A 19,625-nucleotide genomic window follows, 5' to 3' on the forward strand; every position below is an offset into this window, starting at 1 on the left:
GTTAAGGCATCACAGAGGTTAACTTCTTCCTTTCTAGTAGAATTCCGCTTGTCAGATATCACTGTCCATGAATCCTAACCTGCCCTTTGGAGCATCATCAAACACCACCATTCTTATTTCCATAAGAGTCCTTCAAAGGTTTGAAGGTAATTATCATGGCTTTCCTTGGTATGTATTTTCTTCCTGATGAAGACAGTAAAGTATAGGGATGAAACTCTGAGTTCAGAGTTAGAGGCCTGGGCTTTTGTCATGACCAGCTGGGTATCTTTGGGCAGGTCACTTGACAATGCTGAGCCTCAGTTCCACTCTAGCCCCAAATTCTATGAGTCTACTATTTCTTCTATTATTTATTTCTTCTATCCTCAGGCACAGGCATGTTTCCAGACCCCTCATTGTGGCGGCTGTCTTTTGCATTGTTTGACAAGAACAGAACAGCAGTCCCCCGTTGGGAAAATTGTTGATCTCTCACTCACACCAAGTGGTTTGAATGGAAGATGCCAAGTTTTTAGACATCTCGCACCCCAGGCTATCAACATGGGCCAATCCCCTGGCCACAGTTAACTGGCCTAGAGTTAGGCACCTTACCCAAGTTTAACTAATTAGACCAGAGAGAACAATTATTCATTCCTCTCTGGAGCTGGAATTGAAACGAGTGAGGTGACAGCTCCTAAGGGCTGTAATTCTCCTTTTTGGAGCTGACTTGCCAGAGAATGACACCTACATGCAGAGAGACACAAAAAAGAGGGGTGGTGAGGCAATCTTATGAAGTTCAAGTCCTTGGTTCCAGGTAATCTCTGAGGACCAACTGCACTCCTGCCCTTCCCATCGTTTGGTTAATTCCCCTTTTGCCGTACCTGGGGTTCTCTCCTTACAAACAAACAAATCTAGAGTAATACACTCGCCTTTCTTGGCAGGCCTCAAATGGAGATAGTTCTGGTTTATCTATCCCCCTTCCCAACCCTTTCAGCTAACTCTCTATTCCCCCAATCTTCTGACAACAGCCATTTCAGATGGGAAACTAGAGTCCGTGTATAATACAAAAAGGGCTGTCACACCCTGGTCATTGTTCTCAATGGTTAGAGCATCGGTCCAAGCACCGAAGGGTCACGGATTCGATTCCCAGTCTAGGGCACATACCTGGGTTGCAGGTTCAATCCCCAGCCCCAGTCAGGGTGCCTGTGGGAGGCAACCAATCCATGAGTTTCACATTGATGTTGCGCTCTCTATCTATCTATCTATCTATCTATCTATCTATCTATCTATCTATCTTTCTCTCTCCCCATATCTCCCTCCCTCCCTTCCTTCCACTCTACCTAAAATTAATGGAAGAATATCCTCGAGTGAGGATTAATAAAAACAAAAAAGGGCTGTCGCTTCCTTTAGTCTGGCCCTTGCTCAGAAGGGCATTTCAAGACTCCATCTTAGAGCAGTCGTGCTTCCTTGCTGATTCATACTGAGCATGTGGGCCCCTCAAACCCCCAGCTCTTTTTCACGTAAACCATGGGAGCCAGAGCTTTCCCTTTGCCATGCTACAATTGTACGGTTGGGTTTGTTTTGTTTGGGGGGGGCTGAGGGGTGACGCTTGGGTCCTAATTGCAAATAAACACTTAGCCTTGTTAAATGTTGTATGTTGGATTGGGGTGAGTATTCCAGCCTGCTGAGACTGTTTTGACTAGGATTCCATCATCAGTGACAAAGCTTCCCAACTGGTCTACCAAACGCATCAGGTTACAGATGTGCCAGGATGTTCATTCCCTCACTGCTCTGTTTGATGGAATGAAGTTTGGGGCTCTGAACCCACATTAGCAGCTTCCAACTCTGGCAGCCATATTATTTTCTGTATTTCCACCTTGTTGACTAGTGGCTCCCGACTCTGTTTTCCAATCAGAGACTCGAAAGCTAGATAGTTTCCATAGTACAGGCAAGTTTTAATCACATGTACACCCTGGAAGGCAGGACGTTGAAGGATTTCTATAACCTATGGGACTCTGAATTCTAAGTGACTACAAAATAAACATTCGGGCCACCAAATTACTGTATGGTTATCTCGGCATTCCATTTTTCCTGAAAAACATAACACAAAAATCCATAATCACAGTCGGAGGCTTTGAGAAATAATACTCAGAAAGTTTTATAAAATGAAAGGGGGACTCAGTTTCAGAACGAGTAACAGGTTAACTTCATTTGGAATGCCAAATGCCACATCCTGCCACAGAAATGTTTCCTCACATTTCACATGCTCAAAAATAAGTAAGTAAACAAACAAACAAACAAACAAATAAATAAAAGTCAACAGTTAATGCTAATATTCTTCTACTTGCAAGCTTTAACTTTAGCCACAGCCTCAAACATTAGCTGTATGTATAAAAGGAAGCTTATGTTAGCCCAATTTAAAAGTAGAGCATTTTCATTTCATCATCAGCCTCCCCTCTATTTCCTGTGTTATCAGATGTCAGAGAGAAAGAGCCAGCGGTCTGATTGTGAAACTGGCAATTTGGCAGACAAAATATGCACATTCAACCAGCATTCTTTCAAATGAGAACCTACTATGGATCTAACCTCGTAAGAGTCACAGAGAAGATGCACATCAGCAGAAGGCATAAACCCAGAGGGGAAAAAAAGTTACCAAGGAATTCCTGAACCAACAAAGCCGATTGCAGAGGTCTCCTCTAACTCCAGGGATTTCTTCAGTTCAATATTCTCCTTCAGAAAGGACACACTCAGTTTAACCTCTGCTCCTAACAGACTCCCATGGCCCCATGGAGCTAACAAGTCCAATTGTTAACTAGCTTCTGTAACGGCATATCTGATTCTTTTGTGGGACAGACGGTCCTATCTGGTATTTTTAAGTATGGAGATAGTAAAAAAGACGCACTCTGAATTAACTTGGAGAGTTTCTGTTTAGTCACATCCTGACTATGTGACCACAAGACATGGAAACTGACGCTCCAAATGGCACCAGCAGTGCAGGCCCCTAAGGAGGATACTCATGGGGAAAAAGTTTTTCTCCAACTGGGACATTCAAAATGGGCTCAAGTGTAAGGAAGATGGACAGCCATCCATGGATGTACCCACCCATCTAGTCATCCACCCATCCCTCGTTTACTAGGTAGGGGAGTAGAGACCAGCATTGTCTGTTTGATTCTTGTATGTGCCCTGACTGGGGATCGAACCCACAACCTTGGTGTATTGGGATGATGCTCTAACCAACTGAGCTACCTGTCCAGGGCAAGACCAGCATTTCCTTGAAAAACATAAACATGGTGAAAATGAACTAGTTGCCAAATGTTTTCTTTTCCCACAGAAAAGACGTTTTCTATGTCTTGGGAAACCAACTGACGGGTGTTTGTGTGTCAATTTTACCATACTGGCTAAATTAGGAAGTTTTCTGCTCAAAAGGCCATATGACAAGCCAACAGTGGTTTCAGTGATTTCTATTAACGGGCAGCTAAAAAGTCATTCACAGCATAGATCATCCTATTTCCTTGGCCACCTCAGACATACTCTCAGTCATGTGAAGGGCACTGGAAACAAACTGAAAGCTGTCAAAACATCCTGCAATCGTAGGGAAATTAACAGACCCACTTTGTCATGCATATTTGCCCCCCATTTCCCTGCCCCCATTACCTTCCTATGAATCCACATTCATAAATCTACACGTAGACCATAACAAACGGTATGTGTAAAACGTTAAATACATGAATTCTTTCCTTCTCACACAGATAATAAGACTGAACTTGGGCTAAGTCCATAAACAGAAAGCTGTTTTTATATGATTTAAGCTCCTGTTTAAAATTCTGTTGTGAAAGATAACTTGTTAGCTGAAATAATATACTATATCTTCATGGGATTTTGAAAACTATCAGACTGAGACCCAGCAACACAAGGTAAGACATGTAAAAATCACACATAGTTAAAATCATGGAACTTCATGGCTGTAAAGGTTTGAGATGTTAACGTGTGCTCTTCCGAGCATGTATAAAAGGGTAAGAACTGATCCAGGGTGGCCAAATGACTTGCCCAAGGTTGCGAACCAGTTAGCGTCAGAATACACCCATATTCTCTTACTATTTGTCATAAAGAGTGTAGCAACCTAAGAAGACATCAATTCAAATCTGCTTTGACAAGAGTAAACATGTCTCAAAGATATGTAGCTGTCCCCTCTTTGAGTCATTAACCCACACCCAGTCAGTGACAGTACAGATATTACAGCAATAACACACACCAACACCACGTCGCTTCCCCTTACACAGGAGAGCAGCCTAATGAAGTCGAGAAGACCCAGGAGTTTACACAACGTAACTTAACCTGAAGCTTGACCTACTCGGATTAGCTGGGTGCAAGCCCAACTTCTTCCTCTAGATCCATAAAATCCCCATGACGCCAACATTTTTCTCTTTTAAAAGCCCTAACTGAAAGTAAAACATGAACACAGTAGAAAAATTAAACCAATGGAGAAATGTCTAAAACAAAAAGTTCAAAATATCCTTCACTCACCCAAAATCAACCACTATCAACAATTTTTTGTGTATTCTTTCAGGAGAAAGTTACACATACGCGCACACACACACACACACACACACACAATATTTTAAAAAGTTATGTGTATATATATGCTCGTGTGCATGTGTGTGTATGTGTGTGTGCGCGCGCATTATGAGCATCCTGGTTTGATTCTGTCTTCACATTGCTTGCCAGGAGCTCAATCTCACTAGTTCAGATGATAAACTGGTCACTTCAAGGACAGAAACCCTGTTGTTAATAAAAGTTAATTTGCTCTTAACTGACACTGTATTTCTGGACAAAGGGACAAAGAAAGGGGAAGTATAGGGATGGAAAGTAGCAAAGAGGAAATTAGTGAGAAAAGGAAAGAAAAAGAGAAAGAGATAAAGAGAAAGAGAAAAAGATAAAGATACAGACCAGCACCTGACAGATGCTCATTCAGTACTTTCTGAATGACTGACTGCAAAATAAACCAATGAATGAAGAAACTGGGATAGGCATATTTTTACACATGACATTTAATATATCAAATGATATGGCCCCAATTCTCTAAAAAATAAGCATCCTTCTTTTTTTTTTTTAGAGAAAGGGAGGGACCCTGTTTATTAACACTAGTGGACTCTGGGAATAATTTCCAAATCAGAGTGAAGAAACACGCAGCATCCTTCTTGATCTACACTGTCTAGTATGGTAGCCACAGGCCATGTGTGACTATTAAATATTTGAAATGTGTTCTTTCAGTGTAAAATACACACCATATTTCAAAGACTTAGTTTTTTTTTTATAGGGTGTAAAATATCTCATTAATAATTCTTATATTGATTATATGTTAAAATGAGAATATTTTAGATATATTGGGTTAAGAAACTATGTTTTTAAAATTAATACACCTGTTTCTTTTTCTTTCTTTTTTTACTGCAGCTACTAGAAAATTTTAAATTGCATATGTGGCTCACATTATACATTTTTTTATAGCCCTGGTCTGGACTATTATAGCAGTGACTATATCTGTCTTTCTCTGATCTATCCCAGCACCTAGTACAGGGCCCTGAGAATAGTAAATGCCCAATAAACATGTACCAGGTGAAAGATAAGGCAATAACTAGGCCTCAGACTGCAAGGCAGTAGGCCCTGGCCCAGATCCTAGCTCTAATGTAAAAGTAGTTCTGTGACCCTGGATAAGTCATTGAACAGGGCTAGGCCTTGTTTTCCTCATCTTTATTTTATTTTATTTTTTAAATATATTTTATTGATTTTTCACAGAGAGGAAGAGAGAGGGATAGAAAGCTAGAAACATCGATGAGGGAGAAACATCGACCAGCTGCCTCCTGCACGCCCCCCACCGGGGATGTGCCCGCAACCAATGTACATGCCCTTGACCGGAATCGAACCTGGGACCTTTCAGTCCACAGACCGATGCTCTATCCACAGAGCCAAACCGGTTTCTCATCTTTAAATTGGAGATGATATTTGCCTTTTAGGAAAATTGCATGGACCAAACAAAATAATGTCTATAAAGGGCTTTGAAATGGGAAAATAGATGTCTGGTCCCTCCAAAGTTTCAGTATTCTCTTCTAGCAACAGTCCCAGGAGAAGCCAGATGCAGAAAATACTGAAACAACAGGGTATGACACTAACCGATTAAATTCCTATCGCTGATATTTCGATTCCGGCACATGTTAGAAAACTCAGGTCAGGACAGGTGCAGACTTGAGATTCTCACACTGGTGGAAACTTCAGCATTCATCACCCCTTTTCACTGCATCTCACCAACACAGCTGACAAAGGGACTTGCAGATCCTTTCCTTGAGGGACCACAGAAAGACCAACAAACGGAGAGGAGAAGGCTGTCTCTGGGTGGCTGACCAAGCAGCAGAGCGGCCAGTTTCACTATGACTCCTGGGGCTCACGGCCTTGTGGGAAGTTTATAATCCTGGGGGACTCTCAGGCCTCAAGGGAGAAGTTCCATGGGCACAAAAATCTATCCTGGGCATTCATCCTTGTTGACGGTTTGGGGCACAGCTAGGAGAGGGGAGGTATCTTATTTTACAAGGCGATCAGGGTACCTGGTGAGGGGAGTCCGAAGGACACTTGGGCAGACTGCAGCATTTTCGTGACACCAGGACGGATTTCACCATCTCTGCCGGGCATCTTCTTCCCCAAATCAAAGGCCATTTCAAAAGGGAAGATTGTATGAAGAAAGCATCCTTTAGCAGGGGGGACCTTGAGGAGCCCACTGCAGACGAACCCACCGCAGAGAAAAAGCAGACCCAACAACCCACAGCCCCGAGGCGGGAGACCAGCAGAACAAAAATAGTCCATTTCAAGCGGCCCCAGGTCAGGTTCTTCCCTCAGGCTCTGCAAGGCATCGCAGAAGCCCCAGAAGTCAATGACTTACCATCAGCAAGGCCACCACACCTAGGAGAGCAAGGAGGGTGCAATGACTTCCCCTTTGCTGTGAGGGTCTGACCCTCTTCCCCTCTTTAAGGGCTGCTGCCTGTGACGTGGAAGGGAGTTGTGCCATGGCCAAGCTCTGAAACCTTGGGACCAGGGCCCCGTGACCTGCATTGCCACAGCCCACAGGGCCTGAGCTGCTGCTGACTCGTCCAACCAGAACACCAAGGACAGGACAGCAGGCACGAAGCAGAGCCAAGAATACGACTACCCAGCAGAGCCAACTGTGGAGGCTCTCTGAAATTCATATTCCTGGGACCAACGCTCCAGTATTCTGGTTCAGTAGGTCCAGAGTGAGGCCCAGGCGCCTGTATTTTAAACAAAGTGCAGGGCAAGGCCAATGCCCAGCCTGACGTGGGAACCTGTGGTCTAAATAAACATTATTTTTCCTAATCCTTTCTCGATCCATGAGGTTTCTTCATCCTTCTTATCTCCATGAGGAAGAGGAGAGTGGGGAGAGGAGACTTAGAGGAAAGCAAGGCCGAGTGGAGAGCATTCTAGAGTCTGAAGGCCTCAGGTTCCAAAGTGAACTGTTCCCAGTCTTTACTCGAGTCATTTAACCTCTCTGAACCTCAGTTTCCTCTTCTGTGGAATGGTGGTCAAGCCATCTACCCACTCAGGGCTGTGGGGGGAATAAATGCATATGCTGTGTCCATGACTCATAGTGGCTGTCAGAGAAGCATTTATCTGATTATGAGCTCTCTCCACAAAGGGAAGGATGGGTGCAGGGCTGTTCTCCATATGAGGATCTTTGTAAGAGACACTATAAATTTGAATAATTGACTTAGGCATAAAGGGAAAGAAAAGGCGAAATAAACGGCAACAACAAAAAAAAAACTGTAGTAAGGGGAGCCATGGATTCAGGTTAAATGGGGGGTGTGGGGAGATGCACAGAGCAGGTGGGAAAACCTGTCTCTGGGAGACTACAAAGATATGGTGGGGAGGAAATCAACAGGATTCACAAAGATTTAGGCACAAAGTTACATGAAGTTTTACTGCAACGTTACTTAAAAGGGAAAAAGTGGAAATAACCTAAAGGTATCTCTTTTTTTAACATTATGATGAACATACATCACTTTATTTCAGGGGGGAAAAAATGTTCCTTTTCAAATGTAGGGAAAGATTTTGGAATCCATGGATTAGCTGAAAGCATGTTTAAATATCTCAATGGTTTTTCTTTTAAATCCCAGTTAGCATTTTAGAACGTTAATATCAACAAAGCAAGGCCAGATGTGGGGCAAAGTAATCATGATTTGAGGTAACATCAGAACTTCTGACGCACAAAGGGTATGAGAAGGATGGAGGAGGCAAAGAGAAACGAAATCATATAAAGAAGCAGATGAGATCTCTGAATCATATTAGGAGAATCAGGTATAGTGCTTCCCTTCCCCCTCCACACAGACAAACACACACAATGATGAGAACTTTTGAAATAAAACTCAATATCGCCCACCAAGTCCTTTCCCACACAGGCTCACGAGTCTATTTTTGTATTCCAGTGAGATTTGCAGCAAAGAATAGAGTTCCAGTAAAGAGGAAATAATTTCTGTGCTGTAACTGGGTTTTTCTCACTTCCTTCTTTTAAAATAATCACCCAACAAGTCCAAAGTTTCAGAACAACAGTACAGTCTTTTATGCCCTGGATATATATCCCTGCAGACATTTTGGGACTAAACTGCATCCGTGAAAAGTTCTAGGTAATTTGCTTAGAAAACTTATAATAATATATTACGGCACTGGGGCTGGAAGCAGCCTTCTAAATCATCTGGTCCAACCCATCATTTCGCAGATGAAGATCTTGAGGAATAAATTGGCTGCTCCAACACACTGAAGTGTCTAATTAAAACATCTGCTCAATTTTGAGGTAGCTGATAAATTTGGAAAGAGGGGGTGGAAAACAAAACCTCTAAAACATTTTTAGTGCAATAGTAATTATGAACAACGGGCCTATTAAATGAAGAAGCCGTAAGGATAGTGATGAAAGTACCCCTCCACTCCAATAGCAGGACGACTTACTCACATCTGGAAAACTAAGAGATTAAAACCTGCCAGAGCTAGCTCATGGACTCTGTGAGTAGGGGCATAGGAAGAGAATTTAGGAGCTCTACACTGAAATCTGTTGGCCTAAGCACCAACACTAGCCTACTTTTATACTGAAGTCGATGGGCATCCAGGAGTCGCCCTGACGTGATGATGCCTCCCTTTCCAGAAAAGTGAGAAAATGGTCCATGCATAACAGAGGTGCATGACCACTGACCTGGTAAAGGGAGGGTGGCTTAGAACCTTGCTCGATGTGGACCCCTGACCGGCGGCATCAGCATCACCTGGCTGCTTGTTAGAAATGCAGGATCTTGGGCCCCACCCAGACCTACAGAGTCAGAATATGCATAGTTCAAGATCCCCAGGACCTCCTGAGAAACACTTATTTACATAACCCAGCAGTAAGAAAAAGTATAATTGATGACCTGTAACTGCATTTAACCTAAGTTTCTGGAATAATTACCTCCTTTACCAGTTCTACTCCCTAAAGCTTTTTAAAAATATATTTTTTTTATTGATTTCAGAGAGGAAGGGAGAGGGAGAAAGAGATAGAAACATCAATGATCAGAGAATGATTGATTGGCTGCCTTCTGCATGCCCACACTGGGGATCGAACCATGATATCATGGTTCATAGGTTGATGCTCAACCACTGAGCCATGCCGGTTGGGCTAACGCTATTGATCTTTAAGCCTTATTTTAAATTTTAAATGGTCTAAAATTTAGCCTACATTTTAAATGGTCTCAGTGAATATCTTATTAAGTAGTCATGTTGTTTTTTCCACAAAATATCTCAAAGTTAAGAAACAATGTAATTATAAATATTCTGGGAGCTTCACCATCTTTGCATGCTCTAATTGATACTAAGCTTTCCTGAAATTTGTCTCCCCGTAGCTTTCAATAACCCTACAATCAGTAACCCCATGACTATTGGCCCTACCAGTAGTTTATCCCCATTATCAAGTTTTCATTACATTTCCCACTGGGATTTTTTTTTTTTAATGCACAAAGTCAAAGAAACAAGTTTCAGGTATTTATTTCTCATAGACCTGGGGCAGCTTATAGTAGTGGGGTATATGAAATTTTTATTTTTTGCTTTTATTTTGGGATACCTTAGGAAAACCTCACGGGTACAAGAGGAGTATTAAAATAAACTATCACAATTTATAGAGAATGTAACCAAGGACATAATTATGCCAGACTTCCAGTGTCGGGGATAATACTATCCTTAATCATTCTTTTAGCCCGAAGCTTCCCGGGGATCAAAGCAGGTGTGAAATAGGGCAAGAAGGTGATGCTTCAAACATGTCTGAGACTCTCGGGCCTGGGAGAGTTGTGGACTATGAGCCCTGGAAAATGCCTTAGGTCAAGTCTAACTCCGCCTTTTACCGAGAAGGAAAGTGAAACCCAAAGAAGCTGAGTGACTTGCCCAGTATTAGCCATCTCGTTAGCAGCAGAGCCAGGCGATGGAGTGCCTCTATCGCAGTTCAAAGGTCTTTTTGCTACACTGCCAGACTCAGAGTCTTAAGTTTGTTAAGAAAGCTTGTCTGGCCTGGCCAGGCATGGCTCAGTGGTTGAGCATTGACCTATGAACCCGGAGGTCACGGTTCGATTCCTGGTCAGGGCACAGGCCCAGGTTTCAGGCTCGATCCCCAGTGGGAGGGCCTGTAGGAGGCAGCCAATCAATGTTCATCTCTCATCAGTGATGTTTCTATCTCTCTCTCTCTCCCTTCCTCTCTGAAACCAATTTAAAAAAAAAAAAATTTTTTTTAAAGAAAGCTTGTCTAGCATACAAATCAGAGCTATTGCACATAACTGGGCTGATCCAGGGCAATGGCTATGGAGACCCCAAAAGCAAATCCAAGCCATCCTGTTACATTCAGAGACCTCAAACCCCCAAATTCACAAATCTAATACCGACAAGTTACACTGAAGCCATGAACCATCCTTCCTCCTCTGTGGCCTAGAATTCCACTTGTTCCTATGTATCCACTGATTCTGAGCTGCAGAGATTTTCTGCTAAGCAGCTTATTTTCCTCTCCCATTAAAATCGACTTTCTGATGAAAGTTTCTTTGCTCTCAGAACAGAAACACCACTGTGAAACACTTCATTCTTTCTGAAACACTTGAAACTAAACACTCATAGCATACTGAGCCAGAGTTAATAAAAAGTAAAATACAGGCAATCAATTTATCTGGGCATCTAAACATTGGATGCATCCAAACAATATTTTAGTGTATATATGCTGCCCAAGTGAGCAATCCAAACAATATTTTATAAATCCAAATTTTTTAAAATAACACCACTGTAAGGTTTTAAAGAAAAATCAGTTAGAGCATAGAGCGTGAGGTGCCGGTATAGTGATATTTCATCCAGAGAGCTCTGATTGATTGGTTGGTGGGTCTCAGTGGCCAGCCCACAAGAGTATAATGAACCATTGCAGTGATATAAGCTAATCCTCAGAAATAACCAGTTGTGTCTCACTTCTTTGTAAATTTAGGCAGATCACAACTCTCTCAAATCAATGAAGTGTGACCAAGCAAGTATGAATCGTGTGCTTTCTCTATCATCGTTTCCTCCTGAAATAAAAATAAGCAAGCCCAGGAAAAATTGCTAATCCGGGTCCCGAGCATCTCAGGTGAGATCTCTAGGCTAACACTAGTCATTTATGTGACAAAATGAGCTTGGGTCCCACTGTGTTCCATGATCTGCTTGTATTTATTGATTTAAAGCAACCTATTCCTGATATAAAAGCATCCTAGGGAGTTATACAGTATTAACTTTTTTAAAATTTAAATACAGTTTAATTGATTTCAGAGAGGAAGGTAGAGGGAGAGAGAGATAGAAAAATCAGTGATGAGAGAGAATTATTGATTGGCTGCCTCCTGCATGCCCCACACTAGGAATCGAGCCTGCAACCTGGGCCTGTGCCCTGACCAGGAATTGAACCATGACCTCCTGGTTCATAGGTCGACATTCCACCACTGAGCCACGCCAGCCAGGCTACAGTATTAACTTTTTACGGTCAATAAAAACTTGTGAATTCTTAATTCGGTTCACTAAATGAGATAGGGGAGATGAATTAAATTAATGCCCAAGTCCCACTAGGGATAATTGAACATAGTTACATCACTCCATAATTTTCCAGGCTTCTTTGTTGGCATCAGGTTCACAAGATCTTAAGAGAACAGAAGCCTGAGAACATAGCCTGCTCATAGCCCTCGGTGAGGCAAGAATGGAAAACAAAATGAGGAAGAAAGGCTGTGACATGTATTCATCCAAAAGTGTATCTTCCGTTACTGCTCATCAGAGTGTATGTCATACTTCCTGGGCCACTCAAGTCGTTAGCCCTGGCAGAAAGGATCGGAATTTTCCCACTTTACAAGAAGAAACAGGGCAAAAAACAGAAGCTAGGCTGGCGGGAAACGGAGGGTTGTTGCCCTATAAATATGTTATCCAAAAGTGATACCTTTTCAACAAAAATCCTACCGTCATGTGATGGTAAAATGGAAATGGCTTGCAAGCAGGAAGGTTGGCAGTCTTGTTCCTCACACTCCCACCAAACTAGGTCTCATCCTCCCACCCCCACGGCCCTCTCCTAGGCTGGAACCTGTGTCCTGCATCTTCCAAGGTGTAGGACATTCTAACAGGCTTTTGTCCTAGCTCAGAAGTTTCACCTTCCTCACCTTTGGTCCAAGACCTATCCTACCATTATCCCATCCCAGGAATAGGCTGCTCTACACCAATAAGTACAATTGGGGCTCTTAGCATAGTGAGGCCCAGGTTCATTTTGTAATATAAACGACTGTCGACGTGACAGTGTCTCCCCTGAAATGCCTAAGGCCTGGGTTACTGTGTGTTTTTTTAAATCCTCACCCAAGGGTATGTTTTATTGATTTTAGAGAGAGGAAAGGATAGAGAGAGGGAAGGAGGGAGGGAAGAAGAGAGAGAGAGAGAGAGAGAGAGAGAGAGAGAGAGAGAGAGAGAAAGAGAGAGAGAGAGAGAGAGAAGAGAGGGAGAGAGAGAGAAGAGAGGGAGAGAGAGGAAGAGAGAGTGTGAGACAGAAAAAGAGAGAAGCATGGGTGTCAGGGAGAAACATCAATCACTGTCTCCGTACACACCCCGACCAGGAACTGAACCTGCAACCTTTTTGGTGTACTGGACAACACCCCAACCAACTGAGCGCCCCGGCCAGGGTAGGGTTAGTCATTTTTCTAGGTCTTGCTCATCTGTACTTCAGAGAGAGAGACCCTTACCTTCAGAAATGGCCTTCTTCACAGCTGCCAAATAGGTCTCGGGCTCGTCGTCACAGGTGAGCTCCTGCCAGTGTGCCCACTCCGGAAAGAAGTCCAGGAACGCCTTGCTGTTCTGCACCCCGCAGAGCAGCCGGACCATGCGGTGCGGCGGGTGGAAGGCTCTCTGCAGCAGCGGCAGCTGGGCCGGCCGGCCGAAGTGCTGCACCAGCTCTGCCGACAGCAGCACCACGATGCAGCGCGTGCTGAGGAAGAAGGTCAGGTCCTCAGCTGAGAAGAAAGCGTCGGGGTCCAGCCGGTAAGTCAGCGTCTTCTGGCCACGGACCTGCCGACTGGACAGGAAGAGGTCCTGGAGGTACTGGCACCATTCCTCAGCATCCGGGCTGTAGACCAGGAGAATGTCACACCTTCGGAACACCCCTGAGCAAGAACGAGGCACTTATGTTAACACGCCTGCTTCCCATGACCTGCAAGATATACCATCCAGATGGAGAGCCGAGCACCCAGAGTCTTTCACTGTTTACCTCCAGTGGACCTGTTTGACATCTTTCCCTACTTACAGTTGGTGTTACAACTATACCAGACTCTGTTCTTGCCCAAACATACTATGCCACGTCAGATCCTTGCATTAGCTATTGCTTCTGCTGGCATACTCTTCCCCCCATGGCTGGTACAATACAGGATTGAGTTAAGACGGGCTTTGGGGGACCCGGCCAGGGTGGCTCAGTTGGTTGGAGCATCATCCCATGCACCAAAAAGGCACATACCTAGCTTGTGGGTTCAGTCCTCAGTTGGGGCACATATGAGAGGCAACCAATTGATGTTTCTCTCACCTCTCTCTCTCTCTCTCTCTCTCTCTCTCTCTCTCTCTCTCTCCCTTCCTCACTCTAAAATCAGTAAAAAAAATATGTCCTTAGGTGAGGATTTAAATAGTGTGCATGTGTGTGTGTGTGTGTGGGGGGGTGTCTTTTGGGGATCATTTAGCCTAAATGCCTCTTTTACAGATAAAAAAACACTTCAGCTGTGAAGATGAAGGGAATTAGTTAAATTCACACTCAGTAATTAGTCACAGAGCCAAGACTAGATGGGTTAGGAGAATAAGATCTCAGAAAGGCTGTGGTCCCATACATTAGTGATGAAGAAGCCGTTGGCAATGTCCCAGTGGGTTGACAAGTGATGGCAAGGAAGTGAAGAAGAGTAAAGAAGAGATTTCCTAGCGTATAAGAAGTTCCCTTAAGAAGACAGTGGTGGGCCTAGAGCATCATTGCAATACGCCAAGGTTAAAGGTTCAGTCCTCCATCAGGGCACATACAAGAAGCAACCAATGAAGGCATAAGTAAGTGGAGCAACAGATCCATGTTTCTCTCTCAACTCAAATTTTAAAAAAAGAAGGTAGTGTGGCTCGTGGAGCACTGATTGATGAGCAGGAAACCAGTGACTACGGTGCCCTGACCCCGTGGCCCTGAGCCATTTATGCCACTTCTACGAGGAGACAGTGACCCAAAAGCAAAACAACAGGTTTAAGATTGACAAGTTCTAGGCCACTGAGGGAATAAGTACTCAATTCACCCTGGATCCCGCCTCACCAATCCCTGTCTCTCTGTTAACAGACATCACAAAACCTGAGGTTCATTAAAGACCTCTTGTCATCAAGGAAACTTTAAATGTTAATAACAGCAGGAACTGAGTGTGGAGTATCCAGGAACTCTGTACTATCTTCACAGTTTTTCTATAAAATCTAAAACATCTAAATTAAAAATTTAAATATACAGTTGAAATAAAAAGCACTTGTGGGATTAGCCTCTTCTAATGAAACAAGGTTTTTAGTATCTTCACACAAATATACATATTTAAAATGTCTCATTCCAGGGGCTCTGGTGTTAAATTTGACCCCTTCCCCTCCCCCACCCCTCCCGCTTTGAGCAAAAGTGCTTGAGAAGGAAGTGGTCACTGCCTCAGACCAGTTAATATCACAACCTATTTGGTCACCACCAACTTGTAGCGTGACTTCAGACCAATAGACTAAATCTAAGCAAATTTTGCCTCAATGTAAATGAGGACAACGGACTCTATCGCCGTCCTGGATTTTGCTCTGCTGCTGAAATTGAAAGCTGGGGAAGTTGTAAAAAAAAAGTCCAAAGTGAAAGTTAAAAGTCCCTCCATAACATGCTGAGCAATGACCAAGGTCTAAATGCCTTGTAAGCAACTCTGTCTCCTATAGGGGGCGCCCCTTTCTTCAAGAATAATTCCCTTCCTTTAACCATAAGTCACTTCTTCAAATATGCTAAATCAATTCTCTCATTTTTTTGTTATTAAAAGAAATGAAATACTTGAACCAACAAGGGGTCATAAACGCTAGACTGGAAAAGGTCTCTGTCGAGCTTAAGGAACAGGTTTGGCTATAGAAGGAGCTAAGAAGGCAAGCAGAAGAGCAGGGGCTGGCTGGTGGCAATAGGGAGTGAGGGTGGTGGTAAGAAACACAGTGACTGAGAGGTTCCTTTAAAAGATTCAGAATCCACCTGAGAAGAGAACAAAGAGGAAGTGCTTCTCAAACTACCCGGCCCAGACCATTGCTTTAATCTGTAGGTGACGCTGGCACATGATGCCTCTGTCCTGGAGCCCCATGTTTGAATCTGCACTGAAAAGGGAGGTGACAGAGGGAAGGTGACCGGGATAGGGAGAGATCTGGACATTGTTCAGGTGAGGAGTTTTCAGGCTCGGAAGATTTCAAGTTTAGAAACTTGTTAGGAGTACTGAGGGACCTCAAGGATCAGATGGAAAAATTAAAGGTTCCTTCAAGCCCTGTTTTCCTGTAAGTACAAGGATGGCAGAAGGATCTGGAGAGAAGATAAGCAGGAAGAGGTAGGAGAGCTTTCTTCAAAGGCCTGAAGAGGACGCATGGAGAAAACAATTCTAGTCTTCATCAACCACACTTGGCCACTAAGGAAAGTTATGTATGGCCTCCTTCTCCTCTCTCTCATGTGCAAATACAAGAGATGCCATCAGATGCCAAGGACAGGGAGCCAAGGTTTTCCTTGACTTCAACAAGCAAATATGCCTTTCAAAAACAAAAGACTAATGATTACCCGTCAGTAGAAGGAAATTTAAGGAAACCACATGAGTCAGCCATGAAAAGGAATGCAGTACTGATGATGCATGTTAAAGCTGGATGAACCCAGAAATCATTATGCTACATGAAAGAAGCCCGTCACCACATTACATGATCCCATTTATATGAAAGTCCGGAGTAGGGAAATCTATGGAGACAGAGAGTAGAACTTGGGAATGGGGAGAAGGAGGGAAGCAGGGGGTGGGTGATAGCTGAAACAGAAGAAGTTTCTTTTTGAGGTGATGAAAATGTTCTGAAATGGGCTGTGGTGATGGTTGTGCATATGTGTGAAGATACTAAAAACCACTGAATTGTACACGTTAAATGAGTGGATTGTATTGTATGTGAATTATATCTCAATAAAGCTGTTTAACATGAGAAGGAAAAGGAGAAGGAGGGGGAGAAAGAGGAGGAGCAGCCGAAACCGGTTTGGCTCAATGGATAGAGCGTCAGCCTGCGGACTCAAGGGTCCCAGGTTCGATTCTGGTCAAGGGCATGTACCTTGGTTGCGGGCACATCCCCAGTAGGGGGTGTGCAAGAGGCAGCTGATCGATGTTTCTCTCTCATCGATGTTTCTAACTCTCTATCCCTCTCTCTTCCTCTCTGTAAAAAAATCAATAAAATATATTTTTTTAAAAAAAAGAGGAGGAGCAGAAGGTGGAGGAGGAAGAGGAGAAGGGGGAGAGGAAGAAGACAACATGGAAGAGTGGCCTGGATGACAGCATCTTGGCAAGAGATACTCTCACCACTGTGAGCTGCCCCCATGGGTCACTGTATCTCCAGACCTCAGGGGGACCCAAGGGCGCCAGAGACCCAACTCCTATTTGCAGCACCTCGGCGCAGAGGATGCTGACGCTTCCGACGCTTCCGACCATTATAGCCGTCTACGGAAGCCACTACAGGGCCCGTAAACCCCAGGGTTGGCCACTGGCTTTGAGTTCCTATCAGAACGGGAGCACGCCCTCTAGCCCTCTAGCCCCTTCAGCCACACTCACTTGAATGATGCACACAGGGAGGACACTAAGGGAGGGCGTCTGCAGCCTCCTCGGCCCAACCCCCATGCCTGCCCCGTTTGTTTCCTAGGCCTAACAGCCCAGGGCCTGTTCCCGGCCATAGAAGGAGATGGGCACCTCACTCACCTCATCTCCTTCTTCTCCCCAATCACCCACCTTTTCTGGCAAACTGCTCCTTCAATACACCACATACACCCATTTACTGTTCTTCTACCTGGAACACTCTCCCCCCAATGCCCCCGCCCCCCCCACACACACACACTTCAGCTCTTTGCTCAAATGTTTATGAAGACTAACCTAGCTGCCTCATTTAAAGTGATAACCCCAACCCCCTTTACTCCTGTCTATCGTTTTCCCATGCACTTCTCATATCATGTCTTTTCCTTCTTAAGTGTTGTCTGCCTTCCCCCACTACTCCACAAGCTGCTTGGGGACATCGCTTCTGTCTGTGTCGTTTACTGGATATATACTTGACACCTAGAACCGTGCCTGGAAACAGCAGGCATGCAGTCAGTATGTGTTGTGTGAATGAATTCCCTCCAGATAACTCTGCTTCAGCTTCCAAATGGAGTGTGTGGACTATGAACCTTCTGTTAGCAGGGGTTCCCTATTCACAGCGCAGCTTCTTGACCTTCAGAGCCTCGCTAGGGAGGCAGGAGGCGGTCGGCTACCTTTCCACTGCCCCTAAATAGGAAGCCCGTCCCGCCAAAGCTAAGAGAACCCTCACCACTGGCTTTTCCTACCCCTGCTGCCGGAGCGCCACGGGAAGGCTAGATCTCAGGGCATCTAGCATCTGCCCACATCCTCCAAGAGCAGTGCCTTCTCCTGGCCAGCTAGATTTTATCTGTCAAGAGGCTTTTACATCCCGTGTTCACCGGTTATCTCTACTAGAACATCATACCATGAGCAAGGAAAACATGAGTAAACCCACTTGCAAACATGGTAACTGTAATATTCTCATCTAGTAATTCTTTGTTTACGCTTTCCTCCACAAGACGATGAACTCAGGAGCAGAGACCAGGCGTGTCCTGGGCACCGTTGGAGAACACATTTAGGTGCATATTATCCCTCAACGTGCATTGTAAGTGCTCATTAGCGGTCTCTGCTCTCATCATTATCACATGCTTCATCCTAAATCGCAGTGAGTGCGTGACTTGCCAAGTGAACACACCCCACGAACCAAGAGGAACCCAACGGTTCATCAGCCTCTGGCACCTTTTGATGGATAAATACCCAGTGGTCCGCCTTCTTCAAAGTCCTGCAAAGGACATAGGAAAAGTAAAGCTAAAGGAATGGTGTTCCTAGGTTCCCATCGAAATTCCAGACGAAAAAACAAAGCCTAGGGTAGAGGAAGCGGGCTGGTGGCCCCCGGGCCGCCTGAGATCTCCGGGGGCCAAGCTGGGACTGCCTGGGCGCCCCCTATCGGCCGGCCCGAGAAGCGTTTCGCCGGCGCCCACAAGTCGGCTCTCTGCCTTCTTTCAACTCGGACTCTGGGTTCGCACGCAGAGTTGGACGAACTGGGGAAACGACCCTCAGAAGGTCCGAGAGAGCTGGTGACGAGGGAGAAACGCAGACTTCGGAGATGGGGACAGAGGAGGGTCCGGCAGGGGCTGCAAAGATTCGCGCCACAGGCTGGGAAGGGGGACGGGGGACAGTCGGGGTGGGCGGTTTGCGACAGGGAACTGGGGAAAAGAAGAGAAAGAACGCGGGTCCTGCCCCACAGAGGCCCCGCCGAGTGGGGAGCCGGGGGCGCTCGCAGGGCTGCGGGGGGCCAGAGAGCGCGAGGAGGGAGAGAGGGGGGCACCCCGGCGCCGAGGCTACCGAGGGCCGGCGCCCCGCCTACGCACCTGAGGCTGCCATGCCGCTGGCGCAGCTCCAACGCCCGGCTCGCCGAGTGCGCGGGGCTGGGGCCCGGGGCCGGCCGGGGGCGTCCCTGGACGCGGGCCCGAGGGGTGCCGGCTGCGCTCTGCTCCGGCCGCGGCTCTGACGCTTCCTCCCTCCGGGCAGCGGCGGCTCTCCGCGAGGGCGTGTCCCCAGGGCCCGCCCGCCGGCGCCTGCGGGGCTCGGCCCGGCACCTGCACCCCGGCGGGCCGTTGCGGAGGGGAAGTGAGAATCCCCGGCCCGGCCGCCAGCCAGCTCCCTGCTCGGCCTCCGCGCCCCCCCATCCCTCGGGTAGGGAAGAGGCCGGGGGCTTCCTACCACGTGCGCCCCCTCCCCTTGACATCAGCCCGACCTTCTCTCTACCAAAGGGCA

General features: G+C 45.6%; 1 protein-coding gene across 1 annotated transcript in view; it reads right to left on the minus strand.

Annotated features, from left to right (window-relative positions):
- Positions 1-19,378, minus strand: part of PIK3AP1 (phosphoinositide-3-kinase adaptor protein 1) — a 95,421-nt gene extending 76,043 nt beyond the window's left edge. Inside the window, exons 1-2 of the mRNA XM_079793489.1 lie at positions 19,220-19,378; positions 13,254-13,670 (exon numbers count right to left, since the gene is read on the minus strand). Coding sequence (XP_079649615.1) covers positions 13,254-13,670; positions 19,220-19,232 — 430 coding nt within the window. The 5' untranslated portion in view covers positions 19,233-19,378. The remainder of the gene's footprint in view (positions 1-13,253; positions 13,671-19,219) is intronic.
- Positions 19,379-19,625: the final 247 nt, after the last annotated feature.

This window comes from Cnephaeus nilssonii, assembly GCF_951640355.1.
Source record: "Cnephaeus nilssonii genome assembly, chromosome: 16".
Classification (NCBI taxonomy): domain Eukaryota; kingdom Metazoa; phylum Chordata; class Mammalia; order Chiroptera; family Vespertilionidae; genus Cnephaeus; species Cnephaeus nilssonii.